We start from the raw sequence: 25,630 nt of genomic DNA, 5'->3' as shown, positions 1-25,630 counted from the left end.
ATCGATTTCAGATAAAAACAACTTCTAAATGTCTTGTAGATGTCAGTTAGGTGTTTCTTCAAATAAGATAACTTTTATATTCCAAGGGTGAATTTTTAATTTTTGTTTTTATTTTGTTATATGAAGTCGCATTAACTGTTTTTGGATCTTTGTTGTTTGTTTGTTTTTGTTTTGTTATTTTGCTACTTTTTAATATTTATGATAATGCTTGCCTTTTTTTTTTTAACTTAAAATTTCCATCCAACCGACAATCTATCCATCCATATATATATAATTACAAGTTAATGTACGAAATTTCCAGTCTTGTTGGAATTGTCAAATAATGCAAAAAAAAAAAGGTTGATTTATTTATTTACGTAATTATTTGCACCTTATAGCTTTGTTTGTTTGTTTTGAAGTCAGTGTCATTTCCAGTCTAGCCGTTTGTTTAATTTAGAAGTCATTTCATTAACAGTTTTGGCAATCACTGTAAAAACTGTATTATTTAAATTTCATATTTTTTTTCACCTTATAATTCAGTTTTTCACCTCATGAAAGTTTTCAAAAGTTAATTTCTCATTTTCAGTCTAGCTGCAATTTTGTTCATTTGCTCATGTAAAAAAAATATATATATATATAAATATATATATATAAATATATAAATATATAAATATATATATATATATATATATATATATATATATATATATATATATATATATATATATATATATTAATTCGTTTATTTAAAAATCAATCATTCCATAATCAGTTGCGCACCTTTTAAACGTAATATTACGTCATTTTGTGAAATTAGGCAAAAACTATGGCAATTGATTTGTGTGTACTCAGGTTACATAAATGCTACCTTTACCTTTAGAATTATTCAATTCAATTAAAAATTATTTATGTAGAGCTTTTCACAAACAAAACTTTTCTTTCGGAGGCAGTTCTCAGCCAGCATAAGCTACAAATGGGTCCAAACCTTAAGTTTTACTAGGAAATTGTTTTACTGGCAGGTTGATCTGTTTGTACATGCAGCAGAAACATTCGGCTTCATTCATGGACCGTGAGCAAAGCACATTTTAGTGATGTTTTATATTTTATGAATGATTTTCACAATTCATTCCACTGGCATTTCATGAATGGGGGCCGTCGCCTTCATCGAAACACACCCGTGACCTTCCTATGAGGCTTTGAACAAGGAGTACATTAAAGATTAAACACACTGAGGATATCAATTATTACATACTTGCCAGAGTGCCGTTAACAGCCACATGAAATTAATCTTTGCCATAGTACTGAAGTGATATGCCTGCGGCATGAATGCCTTCATTATGATCCTTTGACAAGCTCCTTTTTTCATACAAGAAAAGTACATCTGTAAAAGAGTTGAAATCTCAGGCAATGAAAGAAGCTGGAGTTTTTAAGGATGATTATCATCCATTTGGCTTTGAATTTTCCAACCAGGATGTCAACATTGAGTGCCTTTGGAACTGACCTGTTTGGATTTGATTGTCTTCTTCATTTTGTCTTCAATCCCATCCTGGAGTTCGCAGACTTATCTAATGGACTTATAGCTAATGAAATTATCGATTCTCATTTTAATAAACCAATGTCGATTCTAAAAGGAATAGAGGAGGAATAAAGAAAATTTGCTTTCAATTCACTCACCTGCAGGCCATCCAAAATGTAGGTGACTTTTACAGTAAAGAAGATTTTAATCTGAAATCGTGGTACTTGGCGATTCATAAAATGCAAGTCAGCAAAATCAGAATCCGAGGAAGGTCATGGGAAACTGTATATGAATTAATAAAAGCAGTCATTTTCTATAGCATTATGTGTCTGTTTTAGAGAGAATTAAGTAGGGGGAATGATTCTCTCTACATTTAGGTAGTAAAGTTTATCGTACCTTGTTGCAATGGTAAGCTGGAAACCTTCTGCCTTTTTGAGGTGTTAGTTGCATTTCAAGGGAAGGGTCCATAGACTCTCATAGTTGGCTTGTTGGATGCCTTGCTCAAGGGCACCTAAGACGTGGTATTGCCGGCCCGAGATTCGAACCCACAACTCTAGGGTTAGAAGTCAAACTCTCTCACCACTAGGCCACGACTCCCCTAAATGTGTGAACAAAACGTAATGAAACATCCAATAAATCACAACAAGCTTTGTGCTTTGTTACTTTTCATATTTAACAAAGTCTCCACTTTCAAATTCTGTCAAATTTTATTGAGAAATTCTAACAATATGCCAATTTGGCCCCATTTTACGTGGCGTGACAGACCAGTTCAAACGACACATTATTAGGGTGACCACCTGCTAATAAGCCCAAGGGGGGACAAGGGGTATGTTTCTGAGGGACAATGTGGGACACTGTCTGGCGAGGCGGTGACCCCACCGCAAAAGCAGATTTACTGATAATGGTTTACTCACTTCTAGCACATACCAGCTTACATGATATATTAATAATGCCCTATTCCCCTAAACATGTGTTATTGCTGATGTATGCTCATGAATAGGCCAACCAATGTGTATTTTTTTTTCTAAATAAAGATTCATAATATTTTGAACATTCAATGAATTGACAAATGCACATCCACTTACGATTTACTTTTGCTATGTTATTTATTTTTTTATTACAATTTATTCTCTTTAAATAAATTAGAATGTACAATTATAGGATTAACAGGAATTGTAGTTGCTCAACACCACTGGAACAGTAAAAAAAAAAAAAAAAAACCTCTTAACTCACAACTCCAGAGGTTCACTGAACGAGAAGGGGGGGCGGTGGAAGGGGGGTTGGTGAACTTGCATATTGGTAAAGGCAGGCGCAGGGAAAAAAAACTGTTCTGGGGAGACCTTTAGGACTTTGAGGACACCTTTAGGGCTCAAACCTTTTCACCAGCATCTGAATCAAACAAGAAAGAAAGATAAGAGACAGAATTAAAGCAACATTCATTTTTATGACAAGCTTCCAAATATTTTTCCAGTACAGACAGAGGAGGGTAAACCCATCACCCTCACAAGGTGACAAGTGACAACAATACAAAAAGGTGCCAAGATACAATCCTATGCAAAACAATGACATATTTTGACCTAAAAGGCTACTGTTTCCTAAAAGTGACACATTTGCTCCCCTGTAGACAGTCCACCAATGTTCAAAATCAATCAAACTTCATCTTAGACAAATGTGGTCTTACATAACTAGGTTTCTTACCTTCAGGTTTCTTCTTGAACTTGTATTTCTTGTTGGAGCGTACAGCATTGAGGAGAACCTTCTCTTTCACTACGTAAGTGTAGAAGTCCTTGCAGCTGAATGTGAAATTGCTCTTCATCTGGATTTCTGATTTGATGAGGTTTACCGAACATCTGTTCCTTGTGTCCGTCCAGCATCCTGTCATCAGTGAAAAGACCCTCTCCACTGAAGCATTGGTGATTGGTACACTCAAGAGGAACAAAGCTAATGGTGTCATGTTTGGTGTGTGTGTGTGCTTAAGTAAGGTGGCCCACTCATCTCAATACTCAATACTCATCATATAGCGCATCCATGTTCAACTTCTTGCTAAGCTGCAGGACCTCTACAGCTTCACAGAGATGGGAAAAGTTGAATGGGCTCTTTAGTGCCAGGCTAGCCACTTTCTTCTGGTAGTTGGAGTCTGAGAAGTCATAGCGCTGTTCCAGGTAGGTGAGAGAGGACTGGTAGAAGTTGCACATGTCCTATCTGAGCACAGCTGCCTGTCTGTCTGGAAACTGCTGGAGGAGCACACCTGTCTGGGCCCCAAAGAAACCATCACTCTGTCGTTGCTGTAGCTTGGATTTTAGGGTGAACATCATATCGTAGAGCTCACAGACAGTCCCATCTTCTCGCTCCAGCACCAGCACAGTGTTGTGAAAAATCTTCAGCGCATTGCTGAGTAAGGACAGGTAAACCTAAAAGAAGTAAGGAGAGTCAATTATCCTGTGTGCTGGCACTGTTTCCATTATCATAATTTCTCTAATCCCTGTTTCATGTAATAATATTTAGATGAAAAAAAGTTGAGTGCTGTAACGATATCAACTCTAATAATCATCGGGAAGAAGGAGGAGGGAACCGGCGGACAATCAAATAACATTTAATTAAAAAAAAAAACACAAAACAGCGCACCAGCCCCTCACGGACGACTGGTGCGCACAAAATAAAACCAAAACACGACTAAAATCCCAGGCCTGGTCCTCTCTCGTCCTTCACTGTCGTCACTCCAGTTTTATATCCTTCCATCTCCTCCGTGGGCCTCGAGACCGGTGGGTCGAACAGGTGTAGCTCATCTCCAATCACTCCACCGGCCTCGCTCCCATGTCCCTCGGCCCCGCCCCACTCGTCACAAGTGCAATTCAAATTAATTACCTGTAGTTCAAGGGGGTTGCCCTCACCATCCTGGTCATCCTTGAACAGCTGCCATAGTGACTTTGGGCACCGGTCCTCTCCCAATGAGAGAAAGTAGGTCTTGATAGGAGCCCAGCTGTCGTGAAGCCTCTTCACTGCAGGCCACAAGCTCAGCCATCTTGTGGGAACATGTCTAAGCAGGGACTGGTACTCTATCTCCACAAAGTTGTGAATTGACTTAAGTTCCTCAATGCGTTTGGCAGATGAGGAGAAGTGGCTAAAGGTCTTGTTGACGACATTTTCGATGTCGATATTTAGCCGATCTCCTGCGTGTTTTGCACTGTTGTGAATGATGTGGGCCACACAGTTTGCCTTCAAAATGCAACTGTTGTTCTCTTTCAGTTTCTGGAAGACAGAGTTGTATCTCCCATAATTCAGACTAGCATTGTCAGCAGAATACGCAGATATCATGTCTAGTCCCAGTCCGTTTTCCTCCAGCTTGGTGACTATCTGGTTGTGGATCGCGGCAGATGTTTCATCACTGTCATCATAGAAATTAAGAACCTTTGTCTGTACTCCCAAGTCTGGCGTCCAGTAACGCACTGACAGTGGGAAGAGCTTGGTGGTCCCATGATTGGAGGCATCTGAAGACACTGAGAAGAATGGTGTGTGGAATGTGGAGACACACACACAGATGGGATGAACTTAAAAGAGATTCTTTAAAAACAGATTATTATAAAAAATACAAGATACTGCTTTACTGTTTTGATCATTATTGATTTTATATAAATATTATCTATAGAAATATTTATACCTTTTCAAAAATTATAGTTGCTTTTGTTTGTTTGGGAGATAAAGAATAGTGCAATGTTGCTCACAATCATGAATGGATACACAGAGCCTGGTTTCACGAAGGCATGGATGAGCAGCATTATGTTAGTTAACTTTAGCTACTGATGCAATTTCAGTGAACTGAAGGAAAAGTTGACTTTTAACATACCAGTAGAAGAAGATGATTAGCTAACATTAGCTAGCTAACGTTAGACAAATAGTTAACACACAACAATGTTACATCCATGAACATAACTTTAACTTTACCTTTGGTTGTTGCCTCTTGTTGCTCATACAGTGGTCTTCTGAGGACTTTTAAGCAATCTTCGACGGAGGCAGGGGAAAGCACATCCTTGACAATGGCTTCTGCCTTCGTCCGGCCACAGGCTATCCTCTTGGCAATGTCCGAGTCCGGATAAATCGTAGGGGCTAGCTTTGTGCCACAATCTCCTGCTCTATATGATGTAGCGTGTTGGACAGTGTGATACACACTCGTCACCTCTGCAGCAGTCACTTTGTCAGCGAGAAAGTCGTTTTTAGGTCGGAGGAAAGCATCCATTGATTTGGATGTCTCTTTCTGTTGGACACGTTTCTTGTGAGTCTCTGTGAGTCTGTGTCGTTTGACATCGTATTCCCCTCCATGTCCGATTGAGAAGGATGTTTTGCAAATGTCACAAAAAGCCCTCTCGGTATCCCCCTCAACACCTTTCAGCCACAAATATTCATTTTCCCAGTTTTTATTGTACCCACACTTTCTCTTTTTAAATGATGATGGCGGTGCCTCAGACTCAGTCTCTTTCTCCATTTTTTGAATTGGAAAGCGCGCATCTAAAGTATGCACGTGCGTGCGCTGTCATGACAACCACGAAAAAGTTGCCAAAAACCTAGTCATCAGTTCAACTGAGGGGTGGGTGTGGCAACAGTAGCGTGCTGAACTGTCAAGTAAAGTTCGTTTGACTGCCTGGGGCTCGAGGATATACAGCGACCAACATTTTTTTGAGTAACCATTGATTATGCGTGACAGTCTCAATTTGCAGGGCGCATGAATTGGGCTTCAAACGCTGTGCGCGCACGCGCTACGCGGGACGCGTGGTCACCCTACACATTATCATCTTTTCCTCTTACTACTAGTTATATGAATGAATAGACATCAGAAGGTATGTTGAAAAAAAAAGTACAGTTTACCATAAATTATCTTGTGTAATCAATCAACCAGCGTTTCAGCCGTGGAAAGATGTCAATGTAAACAATATCTGTAATGTCACATTTACTACAAACATTATACTTTTCTATCTCTTTTTCAGGTCAGTTTTTTGTTTATTATGCCTCTTTAGATAATTCCCTTGCCATATTAAAAGTTTCCCTCCTTTTCCGCCCCAAAGCTCTACATCCAGACCACCACGCTGACCATCTCCATGAATCTGAGCGCGTCCGTGGCTCTGGGAATGCTCTACATGCCCAAGGTCTACGTCATCATCTTCCACCCAGAGCTCAACGTACAGAAACGCAAGCGCAGCTTCAAGGCCGTGGCGACGGCGGCCACCATGACCTCGCGTCTGTCACACAAACCCAGCGACCGGCCGAACGGCGAGGCCAAAACCGAACTGTGTGAAAATGTGGATCCCAACAGTAAGTAGATACTCTTATAATTAAGATATAATTGTGGACATTGGGGAAGTTGATACAGTACATTTGCTCATGATGATTTCAGATGCTTTTACAGTAAATCTGGTTTGTATCACATGAGCGAATGTAAGTTATCAAAATCTTCACATTTCACATTCTTATGCATGTTTCCTTGCTTTTTGCACATATCATTGCACATTGTTTTATAGTTAGCAGAGACCATTTAAAATAAAATTTGTTGAATGTAATTATTATTACAAATTGACCGTTTATTTATAATTAAAGTTATTATAAAGAATATATTTATAACTAAATATTATACTTTTAGTTATATTCTTGGGGTATATTAATGCAATTTTAAAATAGTTATAGTTATAATATATAAAGGTAGCAAAACATCATAAATAAAAAATCTAATTTATATTAATTAACATGACTTATTATTCCACCTATTATATATATATATATATATATATATATATATATATATAACAACATTAATCAAATCAATATAATGTTTTTTTATAATCAATCAATTAAATAAATAAATACTAATTTATTTTGATTTTAATCAATTTTAAAATTTAATGAGAATCTTACAAAATCAGAGGATGATACAAAAATGAAAACTTTAAGACTAACTTGTATAAGCAAATGATCCATTAAGCATTATGTAAAAATGTTAAATATGAATTTATTGTTTAAAAAAAAATGTAATGAATTCATTCCACATATTTATAGATTTGCAACTGGGGTTTGTAAAGATCTAATAAATTAGTAGCTGGCTGAGTGCTTATCATGAATGCTTATATCAAATTTACTTAGAAATATGTAGACATTATCCTTGACCTTAAAGTTGCTTTCCCTGCAGCCGGTGGGTGTGAGCTCAAGTCCCAAAGTCCAGTGCTTGCAAGATTCGTTGCAGAATGTCACCATGAGTTGAACTTCTGTTGCTTTGGCCTGTTGCTTGTTGCAGCATGAGCTCGTGTCAGATATAATGGAATGAAGCTGAGAATGACCGCATTTCCGCTAATGAACACGAGATGGTGCGCCACATACCACAGAGAAAAATATCACAGGACTAGTTTGAGCCCAGAGTATTAGCATGTCGTCACTGTCAACGGAAAGCCATGGCTCTTTGAAAAGGGAATGGAATTTCGGGAGATGAAAAGTACTTTCGGTGTTGTTTATGTGGCTTTGACTGGAAGAAAAAATACACGTCTTTGCAATCCTTCAGTTGCTTTTGGGTTTTTCAAATAGCTATGGCAAATAAAGAAGAAAATATGGAGAAATTAATTACAAAAAATGATGCCGTCAAGGTTTTTTTCCCTGACAGTGGCAATGCTTTCCCACATTATTAGATATGCCATTCTGAGATGGGACAAATGGCATATCCAAAGTAACAGATCTAAAATAAAATACACCCACCTTCAAACCCAGCTTGAAATTTAATTTCATGGCTGTTTGGACCAATAAGTATCTCTGCTTTGCTTCTGTTGGACCAATCAGAAACAGCTCACCAAGTACTGTTTTTTCTTTTCTTTTTTTTCTTTTTTCCAACAGGCTAATTCTCATAATTTATCAGGTAAGACCAAATGAATCTTCTACCTTTGGTTATGACCTTTCTCACTTACAATCGTTGAGGGAAAGGACGAGGTGGAAATTCTAATCAGTCTTTTTTGACCATTTATCAAAATTTGATGACGATCCCACAGTGTCACTCAAAAGAACTAGAGAATGAAATCCATCTCAATACTGCACTATTGTTGGGAAAATGGTAATTTGTTTATTGTACTGTGCATATTTAGACATTTACAGTTAAGTATCATTATGCCCTAATTCAACAATATTCTAAACAGGGCAAGGTGTCATATACACAGTAATTTTTTTACAAAATTTTATATATATATATATATATATATATATATATATAAATCTGTCACACCCAGGGGCTGGCTATGCTTTAACTAAGCCACACCCCTTCTCAACTTCCACCTCGAGGAGGTCCCCAAACCCGACCCAATGGCCAAGCAACACGAGAACAAGTAAGTGATAAAACAATCTTTATTTAAATATTTAAAAATAGCTTAGGGAATAGGGAAAGGGCAATTAAAACTAAACTCTGACTCGGCCCTCCAGATGGGCTATGGCCGGGAAGAGGTCAGGGAGCAAGGGGGCCACGGGGATCCGGGGCGTGGGGCTCGGGCCCCGGCCTGAGTCTTAGGTATCCGTAGCGCCCTCCTTCTTCCTCCTCTTCGCTGAATACAGCTCACGGTAAGTACTGGTTCACTCAGTTCGTTCTCGAGGTGCCCACTCTCTTTCTCTTCCTCCACAGGCAACAGCTCTTCGCTGATTACAGCTCACAGTAAGTACTGATTCACCCAGTTCGTTCCTTGGGTGCTCACGCTCTTTCTCTTTCTCCACAGGCAACGGCTGGGACACACAGGCACAGTTAGTTCAGCTTGGTTTTGCTCTCACCTCTTCGCTGATTACAGCTCACAGTAAGTACTGGTTCACACAGTTCGTTCCTTGGGTGCTCACTCGCTTTCTCTTTCTCCACAGGCAGCGGCTGGGACACACAGGCACAGTTAGTTCAGCTTGGTTTTGCTCTCACCTCTTCGCTGATTACAGCTCACAGTAAGTACTGGTTCACACAGTTCGTTCCTTGGGTGCTCACTCGCTTTCTCTTTCTCCACAGGCAGCGGCGTAAGTACAGGTTCCCTCAGTCTCTCCTCGTGTTACCCACTCTCTCTCCTTTTCTCTCCACAGGTATCAACTTGGGCACAATAGCACAGTTAGTTTGCTTTGAATGGCTCTCACCTCTGGGCTGGACACAGCGTACTGTAAGTACAGGGTTCGCTCTATTCCTCCTCGTGTTATTCACTCTCTCTCTCCTTTCCTCTCCACAGGTATCAACTTGGGCACAATAGCACAGTTAGTTTGCTTTGAATGGCTCTCACCTCTGGGCTGGACACAGCGTACTGTAAGTACAGGGTTCGCTCTATTCCTCCTCGTGTTATTCACTCTCTCTCCTTTTCTCTCCACAGGTATCAACTTGGGCACAATAGCACAGTTAGTTTGCTTTGAATGGCTCTCACCTCTGGGCTGGACACAGCGTACTGTAAGTACAGGGTTCGCTCTATTCCTCCTCGTGTTATTCCCTCTCTCTCCTTTTCTCTCCACAGATATCAACTTGGGCACAATAGCACCGTTAGTTTGCTTTGAATGGCTCTCACCTCTGGGCTGAACACAGCGCACTGTAAGTACAGGTTTCCTCTGTTTCTCCTTGTGTTACTCACTCTCTTTCCTTTCCTCTCCACAGGTATCAACTTAGACACAAAACACAGTTACTCTGCTTTGGATGGCTTTCACCTCTGGGCTGGACACAGCGTACCGTGCTATCTCCGGAGATCTGAAGCACGCTCACAACATATACTGTACTGAACTAGGCCAGGACCAGCAATCTCCTTGTCCTCCCACGCCGAAGTGCGTGAAGGCGGGGGTTTATCTGACAGGACACACGGCAATACACAGCAGCCCACAGCAATATACAACACCACGTCAAAATTATAGGTTTTCACAGCACGAAGACTCACCCACCACACTCAGTGTACGGAAAGGACACCCGTCTTCCTTCACTTCGCTTGGTTCGGATCTGGCGATGGAATATGCGGCCTAGCTAGTGATGTCGTCGTTGCGACTACTTCAATAAGTATTCCTTCGGCTCTCCCACCACACTATATTAGGGGTAGGGCCACCCTCCTCCTCCTGGAGAGATCTACACAACGCCAGGTCAATATACAGGGCACTTTCGACTGGCTCTTAGTACTCACATCAATGCCACTTCCAATCCCCTTTTTCACGTCGTCTCAGTTCGCCGTATAATCTGTTCACTTCTCAACCTTTAAGGTTCGCGATGTCTTCACAATCATACAATTCCAGCCTGAGGGAGAGAGAGAGTTAGACAGCTACCAGCAGCGTACCAAGACGGGCACAACCCAGTGCTTCACACACACCAAAGAGAGCTTCCTAGACTGTGAAATAACTTGGCCTTAAGTACTGCCTTGTCCAGCGTATCCTCCAATCACCAACCGCTGTCCCTAACTAGGCACAGGTGCATCGAATTCCCTGATTTTCCTTCTTACGGCGCTACCGGAAGTTCCGGTGTTCTGTTTTTCCGGTCCGGGCGGAAACACTTCCGGGCGGAACCAAACTTCCCGAATTTTGGTTCCGCCCCTAAAGATCGTCACCTTGTGACATCCTCCCCCGCCAATCCGTTCTAGTCCCTAGAACGTCCTCGGGCTGTCCACTCCCCATAGCGGGCAGGGGGTCGGCCTCGGTTCTCTCGCTGGGATCGTCTCACTGGTGAATCGGGCTCAGCTTGTTCAGGGGCTGCTTCTGGTTCTCTCGGGGCGATCGGGGGTGGTGCCACCACGGGTCTCCCTGGTACCACAGCCCAACCTTCAATCCAGGGGGCCGCTGGTACAGGTTCCGTGGGGACTTCTTCCACGGCTTCAGGGTAGTTAGGGCATGGGCGAATCATGTTCCGGTGCACCACACGGTCGGGGCCTGACTTCCCTTCTGGCCGGATGGTATAGACCGGCTGCCCCGGCCTCTGCTGCCGGCAGACTACATAAGGGGTGGCCTCCCAACGGTCACTCAGTTTCCCCTTCCCCTGCCGCCGATTATCTCTCACCAACACCCTCTCTCCTGGCAGTAGAGGGGCTTCTCTAGCAGTCCGATCATACAACCGCTTACTTTTCTCTCCTGCCGTCTGTATCCTTTTCGACACCTGCTCGTAGGCGAAATGCAAGCGCTGGTGATGGCGCCCCACCCACTCCGTTACACTTGCTTCCTCTTGGTCGGCTATCACTCCTAGGACCAGGTCAGTAGGCATTCGTATGTGTCTGCCAAACATCAGGTAAGTGGGAGCGTAACCCGTAGTACTATGTATACTGTTGTTATAGGCCTGTAGGAGGTTTGGCAAGGCACTCACCCAATCGTCCTGCCGTTGTTGGTCCAAGGTCCCCAGCAGCCCCAATAGGGTCTGATTGAATCTCTCACAGCCGCCGTTCCCCTGAGGATGATACGAAGTGGTGTGAGTTTTCGTGCAACCGTACAACTGGCATAGTTCTCTAATTACCCTGGACTCAAAGTTGGCTCCTTGATCGGAGTGCAGAAACTCCGGGCATCCGAACGTCTGGAAGACGGCCCGCCATAAAACTGTAGCGGTGGTGGTTGCAGTCTGGTCGAGGGTGGGGATAGCCCAAGCGTACTTTGTGAACAAATCCGTTATTACCAAGATGTTCTGGTAGCGATCTCGTGGTCGGCCCAGTGTCAAGAAGTCCATAGCCATGATATGAAGGGGGGCCTTCGCATGGATGGGTACCATTGGCGCTCGGACCTCCCGTCTGGACTTAAACAATATGCATCTCGGGCAAGCTTGAATTAGGGCGTGCACCGATGCCTCTAGCCCGGGCCAAAAGAAGAATCTCCTAAGCAGGGACACGGTCCTCTCCTGTCCCTGATGCCCCAACTGGTTGTGGTACGCCGAAACTAAAGCCGTTACCTCATCTGCGGGTACCACGATCTGGCGTACTTCTTCGCCCAACTTCGGGTCACTGACCCTTCTGCACAAAACGCCATCTCTCAGCTCCAGCCTGTCCCATTGCCCCAGCAGCCTCCTCCCAGTATCCGTCTGGGCTAACCTCTCCGCTGGCGTCAGCCGTCGGCCCTGTTCCAGCCATTCTCTTACCAGCCGCACATCTTGATCCCTGGCCTGTCTCTCCCTCCACCGACGGGGATCCCATCCCCAGTTCTCAGGCACGGCCTCTTGTCTGCTGCCTGGTGCCTCTACTGCTCCTACCATATAGCCCTCCTCCGGGCTGGCCCCTCCGGGGCTTTCCGCTTCGGGCAGCCTTGAGAGGACGTCCGCGTTCATGTGTTCACGCCCTGGTCGGTACTGTAGTTGATAGTCAAAGTTGGCCAGTTGGGCCACCCACCGCTGCTCCACGGCTCCCAGCTTCGCCGTCTGTAAGTGTACTAATGGGTTATTGTCTGTAATGATCGTCACCTTGGCACCCCAGAGGTAGTCTTTAAATTTCTCACTTAGGGCCCACTTCAACGCCAGCAGCTCCAATTTGAAAGAACTATAGTTCGCATCGTTCCTCTCGGCTGGGTGGAGGCTCCGGCTGGCGTACGCGATGACCCTCTCAACTCCGTCCTGCCGTTGAGCCAACACCGCTCCCAGCCCGAGATTGCTGGCATCTGTATACAAAAGGAATGGTTTTGTGAAATCTGCGTATGCCAAGATAGGGGCCTGTAGCAGCTCCTGCTTCAATGTCTGGAACGCCGACTCACAATTTGCATCCCAGTCTACGTTGGGCGACCCCCGGCCCCGGTTACGACCTGTGCCAACCAGCAACTGATTAAGGGGTTTAGCAATTTTTGAAAAGTCCTTTATGAAACGCCTATAGTATCCCACAAATCCTAAAAAGGATCGCACTTGCCTCACTGTCCTCGGGGCCTTCCAGTCCTTCACGGCCGATACCTTTCCAGGATCTACGGACACTCCAGCCGCACTGACCACGTGGCCCAGAAAGTTGACTTCTCTCCGTAGTAAGTGACACTTATTGGGCTGTAGTTTCAATCCGTACTTCTCCATGGCCCGAAAGACTTCCTCGAGGTGCCTCAGGTGTGAATCAAAATCTGGGGAGTAGACAATCACATCATCCAGGTAAACTAATACTGACTCCATTAACTGACCTCCCAAGCACCGCTGCATCAGCCGCTGGAAGGTGGCCGGAGCGTTACAGAGCCCGAAAGGCATCCGGTCCCATTCAAATAGTCCAAACGGGGTTGTAAAGGCAGTCTTCTCCCGGTCTGCTTCGGCCACCTGCACCTGCCAGTAGCCACTGGCCAAATCTAGGGTAGAGTACCATGCCGACTGCGTGAGGCTGGCAAGCGAATCTTCGATCCGTGGCAAAGGGAAAGCGTCTTTCTTAGTCACGAGGTTCAGCTTACGGTAGTCCACGCAGAATCTCCAAGCCCCCGTCTTCTTTTGCACCAGCACTATGGGGGCCGCCCACGGGCTGCTGCTTTCCCTAACAACTCCTTGCTTCAGCATGCCTTGCAGGAGTGTACGTACCTCGGTATACAAAGTGGGCGGAATTGGGCGATACCTCTCCCGGCTGGGCCCTGCATCCCCGGTAGGTATATGATGTTGTACCACCTGGGTGCATCCGTAGTCTTCATCGTGGGTGGCGAACACATGCTGCCATCTCCGAAGGAGGGCCTGTAACTTCTGTGTCTGTGCCTGCTCTAAATCCTCCCCTTGTAACGACTCACCCGCCAGGTGGCTCGGCACACTCCTCTCCATACCACCCCATGGGGTGTCTACTTGTGTCAGGGCCACCTCGATGACAGTGGGGCACACCTGACGAAAACTAATATCCCTCTCTTCCCTTACTTGGTGGGATGTAACCGTTGTCAGACGGGCTAATCGTTGGTGCCGATGTAGTTGCACCGCGTATGGATGTACATTCCGTATCCTCACGGGGACTCTCCCCCGCCGGACCGTCGATAGTCCTCGTGCCACTTCCACTTGTGGACAATCCACATGGGGCTCCACCAGCACCCACTCTTCTGGGCCCGCTCTTCGGGGCGGTACTCGCGCCCACACAACAGCCTCACTTTTTGCGGGGACAGACAAAGCAAAACGACACATCACTCTTCCTACCTCTTCCTGTTCCCTGCGGACTTGGCTCATTTGCACCCTTCGACAGTCAGCTACCACACACTCCCACTTGGGCCTCTCTGCAGGTGGTATCTTCGATACGGGCCTAGCCCGAAATAGCTCTTCCCAGCAATCAGCGAGGACATTCATGCCCAACAGGGCTCGATGTGCACCCAGACAATGGTCTTGCACGATAATCACACCTTTCTGGGGGACCATCACTCCGTGAACCTCTAGGTCCGTCAATCGGTAGCCAATATATGGGATGTCGAGGCCGTTTGCGCCCTTCAGAGTAAGCCAGGGGGCCTCCGCCCCTGGTGCCCCTTGTTTCCCAAACACTTCTTCGGATAAACTCTCAGCAAACAACGTCACTTGGGAGCCTGTGTCTACCAGGCATTGAATCTCCTTGCCGCACACTCTCACCTTCGCCACGGGGCTACGCCCAATCATCTGGCTCCTAGAGCCATATCCTCTTCCAGGGTCTTCTCGAGGGGTCCCGGCCACACGACCCACAGTGGCCGGCCGACCTAAAAACCCCCTTCTGACGCCCTGCGGGGCCCACACTGGCGGCTATAGTGACCTGGTTTGCCACAGCGGTTGCAGATGGGTCGCCCTTGCTCGTCCCATTCGAAACGGGGCCGGTTAAAGTGGTTCGGGCGCCTGAACGGCTCTCGGCCTCCCTCTGAGTACACTCGGTCTCGGGGCGCCGGCCGTGGTTCCTCCCGCGCCCGTCCTTGGCGCAATTCTCCTACGAGGGCTTTAGACAGTTCAGACATCTGATCGCGGACATCTTTCAAAAGTTCAGCCTTCAGTGCTTGCTTCCAGTCAGGGCCTCCGGGTTGTGCTGGTGCTACTTCACTGACAACCGCACACACTGGGGAACCACTCACCTCAGTCTCATCACCTTCCAGGGCCAGTGCCTCTTTCTTCAGATCTTCGAACGTAAGACCCGGGTCCCTTCGAAACTGGATACGTAGGCTCTGTCTCACCGGACCCTCCTTCAACCCCAGAAGAAACTGGTCCCGCAATAGAGTCTCTCCATCTCCCAACCCGTGGTCCCGACGGGTCTGTAGTCGGGCGAATTGCTCTCGCAACCTCAGGGCGAAAGCTCTAATCGGTTGGCGGGGGCCCTGCTTACAATTGAAGAACTGGGAGCGAAGGACAGCTACGGGGATGTGGTCACCATACTGTTCAGTGAGGAACTGGAACACGGTTTGGGCGTTGGCTCTAACGGCTTCGGGGGCGGCATGCACCTCTCGCCGCGCTTCTCCATCCAGGGAGTTTAACACAAATTGAAGCCGCTGGGCTGCACTAAGGCCCTGTAGGTCGGCCAAGTACTCTAGTTGAGCCTTCCATTCAGACAATCGTACCTCGGATTCTGTCCCCCCATATTTTTGAATCCAGGGGCTCCCCATAAAAACGGGCATGGCACGGGGTTGGGCTGAAAGCCCCGCGTTGTCGGTCATTGGACGACCTTGGTTACTCAACTCGAGGTGGAAATCCTGCCGACTGCGCCAAATCTGTCACACCCAGGGGCTGGCTATGCTTTAACTAAGCCACACCCCTTCTCAACTTCCACCTCGAGGAGGTCCCCAAACCCGACCCAATGGCCAAGCAACACGAGAACAAGTAAGTGATAAAACAATCTTTATTTAAATATTTAAAAATAGCTTAGGGAATAGGGAAAGGGCAATTAAAACTAAACTCTGACTCGGCCCTCCAGATGGGCTATGGCCGGGAAGAGGTCAGGGAGCAAGGGGGCCACGGGGATCCGGGGCGTGGGGCTCGGGCCCCGGCCTGAGTCTTAGGTATCCGTAGCGCCCTCCTTCTTCCTCCTCTTCGCTGAATACAGCTCACGGTAAGTACTGGTTCACTCAGTTCGTTCTCGAGGTGCCCACTCTCTTTCTCTTCCTCCACAGGCAACAGCTCTTCGCTGATTACAGCTCACAGTAAGTACTGATTCACCCAGTTCGTTCCTTGGGTGCTCACGCTCTTTCTCTTTCTCCACAGGCAACGGCTGGGACACACAGGCACAGTTAGTTCAGCTTGGTTTTGCTCTCACCTCTTCGCTGATTACAGCTCACAGTAAGTACTGGTTCACACAGTTCGTTCCTTGGGTGCTCACTCGCTTTCTCTTTCTCCACAGGCAGCGGCTGGGACACACAGGCACAGTTAGTTCAGCTTGGTTTTGCTCTCACCTCTTCGCTGATTACAGCTCACAGTAAGTACTGGTTCACACAGTTCGTTCCTTGGGTGCTCACTCGCTTTCTCTTTCTCCACAGGCAGCGGCGTAAGTACAGGTTCCCTCAGTCTCTCCTCGTGTTACCCACTCTCTCTCCTTTTCTCTCCACAGGTATCAACTTGGGCACAATAGCACAGTTAGTTTGCTTTGAATGGCTCTCACCTCTGGGCTGGACACAGCGTACTGTAAGTACAGGGTTCGCTCTATTCCTCCTCGTGTTATTCACTCTCTCTCTCCTTTCCTCTCCACAGGTATCAACTTGGGCACAATAGCACAGTTAGTTTGCTTTGAATGGCTCTCACCTCTGGGCTGGACACAGCGTACTGTAAGTACAGGGTTCGCTCTATTCCTCCTCGTGTTATTCACTCTCTCTCCTTTTCTCTCCACAGGTATCAACTTGGGCACAATAGCACAGTTAGTTTGCTTTGAATGGCTCTCACCTCTGGGCTGGACACAGCGTACTGTAAGTACAGGGTTCGCTCTATTCCTCCTCGTGTTATTCCCTCTCTCTCCTTTTCTCTCCACAGATATCAACTTGGGCACAATAGCACCGTTAGTTTGCTTTGAATGGCTCTCACCTCTGGGCTGAACACAGCGCACTGTAAGTACAGGTTTCCTCTGTTTCTCCTTGTGTTACTCACTCTCTTTCCTTTCCTCTCCACAGGTATCAACTTAGACACAAAACACAGTTACTCTGCTTTGGATGGCTTTCACCTCTGGGCTGGACACAGCGTACCGTGCTATCTCCGGAGATCTGAAGCACGCTCACAACATATACTGTACTGAACTAGGCCAGGACCAGCAATCTCCTTGTCCTCCCACGCCGAAGTGCGTGAAGGCGGGGGTTTATCTGACAGGACACACGGCAATACACAGCAGCCCACAGCAATATACAACACCACGTCAAAATTATAGGTTTTCACAGCACGAAGACTCACCCACCACACTCAGTGTACGGAAAGGACACCCGTCTTCCTTCACTTCGCTTGGTTCGGATCTGGCGATGGAATATGCGGCCTAGCTAGTGATGTCGTCGTTGCGACTACTTCAATAAGTATTCCTTCGGCTCTCCCACCACACTATATTAGGGGTAGGGCCACCCTCCTCCTCCTGGAGAGATCTACACAACGCCAGGTCAATATACAGGGCACTTTCGACTGGCTCTTAGTACTCACATCAATGCCACTTCCAATCCCCTTTTTCACGTCGTCTCAGTTCGCCGTATAATCTGTTCACTTCTCAACCTTTAAGGTTCGCGATGTCTTCACAATCATACAATTCCAGCCTGAGGGAGAGAGAGAGTTAGACAGCTACCAGCAGCGTACCAAGACGGGCACAACCCAGTGCTTCACACACACCAAAGAGAGCTTCCTAGACTGTGAAATAACTTGGCCTTAAGTACTGCCTTGTCCAGCGTATCCTCCAATCACCAACCGCTGTCCCTAACTAGGCACAGGTGCATCGAATTCCCTGATTTTCCTTCTTACGGCGCTACCGGAAGTTCCGGTGTTCTGTTTTTCCGGTCCGGGCGGAAACACTTCCGGGCGGAACCAAACTTCCCGAATTTTGGTTCCGCCCCTAAAGATCGTCACCTTGTGACATCTATATATATATATATATATATATATATATATATATATTAGTATTTAATGTTTTTATCCCTGTTTCATCTCTGTCAGTTATCAGTTTATTATTAGCATTTAGCATTGTTTTTATTATTAGCATTAAACGTTGTTTTTATCCCTGTTCATACATATTTGATGTTTCCAAGAAACCAAAGAGTGTCTAAACAAGAGCTGAACATAGTTATGAAAAGGTAAACTTTACTGTCAGTGCTAATCTGATGACACATGGAAGATCCCAAGCTTCAAACGCAAGCCCCACTGTGCCATTGTGATGGCATGGCAGACTCCACCGCAGCGCACGTCCTTATTTTGCTGAGTTAGATGTGTTCCTAGGTCAACATATTTAGTTGACCCTGGAACAACATTTTACTCCAAAAATGTATTCTTGACCATATCCCTACACCTAAACCTAACCTTAATAATGAATCTTCCCTAAAATCAGAGGAAATTACAGACGAATGACACTGATGTACAAGCACCATACAGTGATTATAAGCATAAATTTCACAAAATCTATAAACTGGTTCTTCAAATCTGATTGGCTAATCACAATGTTGTTCAAGGGACAACAAAGATGTGGTCCCAGGAACATGTCTCACTTGGTAAAGTCAGGTTCTGCCCACCGCAGCTCCCTAAGGAGCTGTGAAACATCTGTGTTGGCCCTGTGCAATCTATGTTCTTTCTCTCCCCCTCTTCCTCTATATAACACACTCTGACTCTCTAAATTATTTTTTATGGATATGTATGCATATGAATATCCTGAACCCTGAAATATCTGGCACCCAAGGGAACAGGCGCTACAAATCTATTGAGCCAAGATGGCAATGTCAAGAGCGGAAGCTGTAAATAATCATCGCCCTTGTTCCTAACAATTTTGGTGGGACATGCAAATTCAGCCTATTTGATATGCGAGGCTGAATAACAACGGACTTCAAGAAAGAAGTTTTGACGTCAAATAAAACGGCTGAATTTTATGCAACTGTCAATGGTTTGCATCAAAACCGACATTTAGATTTGCTCTGACAGCGGTGATGATTCATTAGACATGTTATTTATTAATTTTACATTGACGTCAAAACACAAGAGTGTGTGTGAGCTTTCAACATCATGTTCAATATCTTGAACCTTACTGTCACAAAAATAGAGAGTATGTGCAGTATTACTGATGTCAATGACCCATATCATGATAAAATATTATAAATGAACACTATACATGTTTCCTTCCATTTTAAAGATTAGCCTGTGCAAAGAGGCTATTCTTGTCTGTTAGATATTTATTTCCCTTTTCTTTGGCACTCACAGTGATTCATAGCGATAAAGTGACCAGAATTTAGCCTCATTTGTGAAGAAAAGGCAGACTTTTTTATGTAAATTGTTCATAAAACTATTCTTATGTAATTGTTTTATTTTGTGCCATTATTATTAATAATAATATTAATATATATATATATATATATATATATTTACTCATTTTTTACTTCGTAAATGTAGTTTTTGGCATTATGCAATATAAGTGTCATTTTATCATTGACAAAATCCATTCTCAAGAAATAGTTGCATTTGGCAACATAATTGTCTTGTCAGCTTAAAAAATATATTTTTACATAATTTTATGCATAATGCAACCTTATTGTGACATTATTGTTTAAGTTCATATTTACAGAATTATTGCGTTTTGTAATGTTATTGTCATGCTATGATTTTGAATAGTATTGTTTGTACTATTCATACATAATTTTCACAATAATTGAAGATATTTTGTGTTTAAAACCATTCTTACATAACTATTGCATTATGAAACATAATCGTCATTTTATGTCATAAAACCATTACTAAGAAATTGTTGAAATATGCAACATAATTGTCTTGTTAGCATAAAAAAACAAACTTTTTTAAGTTTAGAATTTAATACATTATGCAACATAATCCTATCATTATCAGGTTCAAATTCATTGTTACTATAAATATTACATTATGCACTGTAATTCTGTAATTCATAAAACCACTGTTTTTGTTTTTGCACTGCAATTTGTAAAATTATTATTCATTAAAGATTTTGTATATAATTTTCATAATGTGACATTGTGTTTAAAACCATTCTCCCCCAATTATTGCATTATGCCTTGTAATTGTCATGCTATTGTTAATATAACCATTCCTAGGAAACTAGTACAATATACAAAATAATTGTCTTGTTAGCATTTATACAAACATTTTTTTTTTCTGTAATTGTATGCATTATGTGACGTAATTGTGATGTTACGTTTAAAACCATTCTCGCGTAATTGTCATGCTATCATTCATAAAACTATTGTAATGCATTATAAGATTAAATTGTAAATCTATTATTCATATTTTAATTTTTTTTACATAACTTTTGCATTAACGCTACAGTTCACTTTCATGCACATTATTTTGCGTTCTATATTAAATTCTACAATATAAATGTTTTTCTTTAATAAAAATTGTATTCTTATATGTTTATTGTTTACTTTTATTTCATTCTTTCATAGCTATATTTATGTATATTTTCATCTTTGTTGTATTCTTTAAAAATTGCACTGTCTAATGTAATATATATATATATATATAATGTAATTTTACACATTATTCAAAATAATCTTGACTTTATCATGTTTAAATTAGATATTGCATAATTACTCAATCATGCAATGTTATCGTTAGGTTATTGTTGGTAAAAGCACTGTTACACTTCTTGCATTATTACACAATTGTAACACATTTTTACGTTGTGTGAAGTCATTGTGGTTAAATTTGTACATATTTACATAATTATTGCATTTTTTCATAAATATTGATTTATGCAAAATCATTATCATTTTGTCATTCATAAAGCCACTGTTATGCAGTTGCATTATGTGACGTAATTTTAATGATAGCCTTTGTAAAACCATTTTGAATATAATTTTGGCATTATTGTCGCATTATTGTTTGTAAAACCATTTTTATGTAACTGCTGCATTATTGTTTGTAAAACATATTTTTACTAGCCAGGTTTCCTTGGATATATATATATATATATATATATATATAATGAATGAGAAACATATGCTTATTAGCAAAGCGAATAAGAAGGCATGGAGGCAAGGCATACACCTTGATGTAAAATAAAAGAAATAAATTACACAAAGTTTCAATAAAATAAAAATCAGCGCACACTGTAGAACCAAATAAATTAGAAATTACTGTAAAAAAAACACCATATTAACCACCTAGAACACCCTAGTAACCACTCAGAACACTGTAGAAACCACCTACTAACTTCTCAGAACACCATAGAAACCACATATAACAACCTTGCAACCACCCAGAAGAGCCCTCTCAACCACTTAGCAACCTCTAGTTAATCCTTCTGACTCCTATTATGTGTATTATAATGTATTTATGTTTGTATTTGCATATTGAGAGCACTTTCCTCAATCTACATTCGTCAAGGCCACATTTCTAAATAGATGGCTGTTGGAGTGACATTTAACTCAAATACTGAAGGGGCTTCTGACTAAAAGCCACAGTGACCTTTACTATTACATATTTAGAAGTGAATTTACATGCAAAAGAGCACAGAACACATGCGTGGATATGCACTGTAATTAGACACGGGAGACATTTAGTTACATAGACACATCGGAAACTGCATGTGAAGGTCACGCTGTTATGACTGTAGATATTTGAGGGCTTCTTACATAAGACTTCTGCCTTATTCACATATTTTGTGTATTCATCTGATTTTTAATCTTAACTTGCTTTCCATCACATAACAAACACAGTCAATTTACCTTTATGTGAGTTTAACATACTCAGACTTTGGGTTAGGGATTTTTCAAATCACCTTACCATAAGTACTAAAATATTAAATACTGCAGGTATTAGCATACCAATGCCCTTCAAATCACACATAAAACCTTAGTAACATCTTAGATTGCTCTTGTAATCACTTGGAACACCATAGCAACTGCCCAACTCACCATAGAAATCACCCAGAACACCCTAGCAACACACTCAGATCATCCTAGCAACCACCTAGCAGCCGTTCAAACACCAAAGCAACCACACCTAACCATCTAGCAAACAAAATACCCTAGCAACCACCCAGGACATCCTGAAATCCACCTTTAACTCCCTGGCAGGCACTCACAACACATAGCAACCACCCAGCAACATCGCAAAACACTCCAGCAAACACCCAGAACACCCAGGCAATGCACATGGAACATCCTTGTAACCACCTAGCAACATCTTAAAGCACCCAGAAGACCATAGCAACCACCTAAAGCACCCTAGCAACCTTCAACCAGTCTCTCAAAAACAAGCAACCACCCAGAACACTAGAGTAACCACCTAGAACACCCTAGCAACCATCCAGAACATTCTAGCAACCACCCGGAAAAACCCTTGCAACCTGACAATACACTATGGCAACCCCTCAGATCACATAACAACCACATAGATAACCCTGGCAACCATCCAGAACACACTAGCAACCATCTGTCAACATCTCAGAACACCCTAGCAACCTTCTATCAACAGCATATACACAGAACAACCAAGGATTTCATTTGTAACATAATAGCAACCACCCATAAAACCATAGTAACCACCTAAAGCACCCTAGCAACCTTCCACCAATCTCTCAAAAACAATCAACCACCCAGAACACCAGTGTAACCACCTAGAACATCCTAGCAACCATACAGAAAATTCTAGCAACCCACAAAAACCCTTGCAACCTATGAATACACCATGGCAACCACTCAGATCACATAACAACCACTCAGATAACCCTGGCAACCATCCAGAACACCAAGTGTAATGTGATCAACTGTGCTGGTTAAGTTTTAAAAAAAAGTAATGACTTACTAATTACATATTCAAGACAGTAAGTATATTACTCTACTAATTACTGTCTCTTAAAAGTATTTGCATTAATTATTACTAATTAGCTTATAAATCTCATATTAACCTCTTCCAGTTGAGCAATCCAAGGATAGACATGAAACTGGTCATAATTCTTTTAAATAAATCATATCTAATTGCATACATTATACAAAGTATTTAAAGGGAGGTCACATTTAAAATATAAATTATAACATTAGATGTTACATTTTGATGTTACATCCACTATTTGTTTTATACACAGAATTCTTAAATAGCATATATAGTATTTAATGCAATTGCATCAGAAGTAACTGTAATTAAATATAGTAAGAGTAATCTCTTACCTTTGGAAAATGGGATATAAATTGAATTACAGTAATTAATCACTTAGTAACAATGGGGATCAAAATGACAACACATTACTGTGTTATTTCAGTATCAAATACATTTAATAATTTACTTATTATTTTATTTTTATTTATCTATTTAATAAAGAGTACATTAGGTAAATAATTTATATATATGGCATTTTAATGGCTTTAATCATCTGATTGTGGAGGTTTCCTGTTCCATACCAACAAACCTCATGTCCTAAAAAGTGTCCTCCTGACAGGAATCAATTAATTCCTTTCATTTTCAGCAAGAAAAAAGGAAGGAATGTCAAATGAAAAGCTATTTTTCATCTTTCTCTCCTTGCAGGTCTGGCTGCAAAGAAGAAATACGTGAGCTACAATGACCTTGTGATCTGAAGGCCATCACAGGAGGAAGGTGATCGATGGTACTTCCTGGTTACTCTTGGAAAGCGGGAAAAAGCTTTCAGTGTCCCTCTGTTTCCATCCTTATTTTGTCTGAGGTCCAGGACAGTGATTGGGCCCTCAGCTAAACCAATGACAGAGGATATCAGTTGGTTTTCAACACCTTTAAGAAACATAACACAGCGAAACCACCCCAAAAAATAACCTGAAATAACCTGACATCTACAAAAAAAGTAACAGGAATTACAACTGGAGGATTTACATTTTTAATTTTTTCTGACGGAGGAAACTGATGGGGTGTAACATTGGCACAACATTACTGACCATCAGTCAGATGATTGAGGGTACACTTGGCGTGATGGACCTTCGACGAGGCATTTCTTCTGACTCTCCATCACAGACTTTCTTCAGGACGCTGATGAATCAACATGGCTTTGGAATGCTGGGCCTCGTGGTCCTCCTCATCTTTACATTCACTTCCAAACTGCAAGTTTTGGGGGTTTTCTGAGTGACTTTGTGTGGTTCTCTCAGCATTTCAGTTTCCTTTTGCTGTTTTTGTGTTTCAGTTGAGCATTTTTTCTTTGGTTTTCCTTGCCTTTTCTGGATGCACATTGTATTAGAGCCATATTCTTCTCTTTGAGATCTCATTCCTGGAATATTGTTTCTTTATTTTGAGGAATTCCGTTGGTTTTCGCCGTTTAACATGATAAACGTGTCACATTTTTCGACATTCCCACCATGTTCGTAAGGGTTTGTAGACCATCGACTGTGTTTTTAGTGACTTTGAGAGATGTTGCATTGGTGTCTACACCCCAGTGACGATGGTTTTTCTTTTTTAAAGAAAGTGTTCACGTAGCAGTTGTCAATGCATGCTTGATATGTTCGATGTTGAAGTAAATGAAACTTTCACCACAGTTATCTCACAATGGCCTGTTTACAGATAATTTTGCAAGCCTTAATTGATTTATCTAGTTTTTCCTTCATGAATTTCTTAGACATCCACTCACTCAAGGCAGAATATGGCTTTAATTTGTCTTGGAATTTTTAACTGCCCTGGAACTTATGGAGAAATGTGCAAAGGATATGAATATATATTTCAAAGAAAAAAAAATCTAGGAAAAAATTAATAAAAAGCATGTATGTTTTATACTGTTTGTACTAAGTATATTCATGTTGCCCTTGCTGCTTTTGTGCTGATATTGTGGAAGACTTTTATGTTTGGCCACTCATGCAACTATAATGTGGTGTTGTCCAAGAATGTACCAACATGAAATAAAACCATTTGGTTATTTTTTATTACTATTATTATCATTATATTATTGATCTTGCATTTGCATGCTTAAATTTATTATTTCATTAAAATGGCTCTCAATATAGAAAACTAAAAATAAGCCAATTCTTAGTTTACAGAACATGAATGATCACTTTGGAGCTAAGGGCACCATATAATGGAATTCAAATATAGTAAAATATATTTAATTTTGTTATTTAATTGCTATATTATATTATATTCTTGTGGTTTATAGGTCAGTTAAAAAAAAATAATAAAGTATATATTTTTATATTATGCTAAATAACATA

General features: G+C 42.4%; 1 protein-coding gene across 4 annotated transcripts in view; it reads left to right on the top strand.

Moving 5' to 3' along the window:
- The window catches only part of LOC132131193 (metabotropic glutamate receptor 7-like), a 235,591-nt gene extending 211,338 nt beyond the window's left edge, over positions 1-24,253 (top strand). For 2 of the 4 annotated variants that reach the window (XM_059543192.1, XM_059543190.1), the window contains 2 exons: positions 6,553-6,799; positions 23,994-24,253. In XM_059543192.1, coding sequence (XP_059399175.1) covers positions 6,553-6,799; positions 23,994-24,043 — 297 coding nt within the window. In that variant the 3' untranslated portion in view covers positions 24,044-24,253. Of the gene's footprint in view, positions 1-6,552; positions 6,808-8,359; positions 8,382-23,993 lie in introns of those variants that run through there. The other 2 variants (XM_059543191.1, XM_059543193.1) reach the window with 2 other exon arrangements.
- The last annotated feature ends 1,377 nt before the right edge of the window (positions 24,254-25,630 follow it).

This window comes from Carassius carassius, chromosome 48 (genome assembly GCF_963082965.1).
Source record: "Carassius carassius chromosome 48, fCarCar2.1, whole genome shotgun sequence".
In the NCBI taxonomy this organism is placed as follows: Eukaryota; Metazoa; Chordata; class Actinopteri; order Cypriniformes; family Cyprinidae; genus Carassius; species Carassius carassius.
The sequence above is the reverse complement of the archived record's forward strand: the minus strand, read 5'-3'. Positions and strand labels throughout refer to the sequence as shown.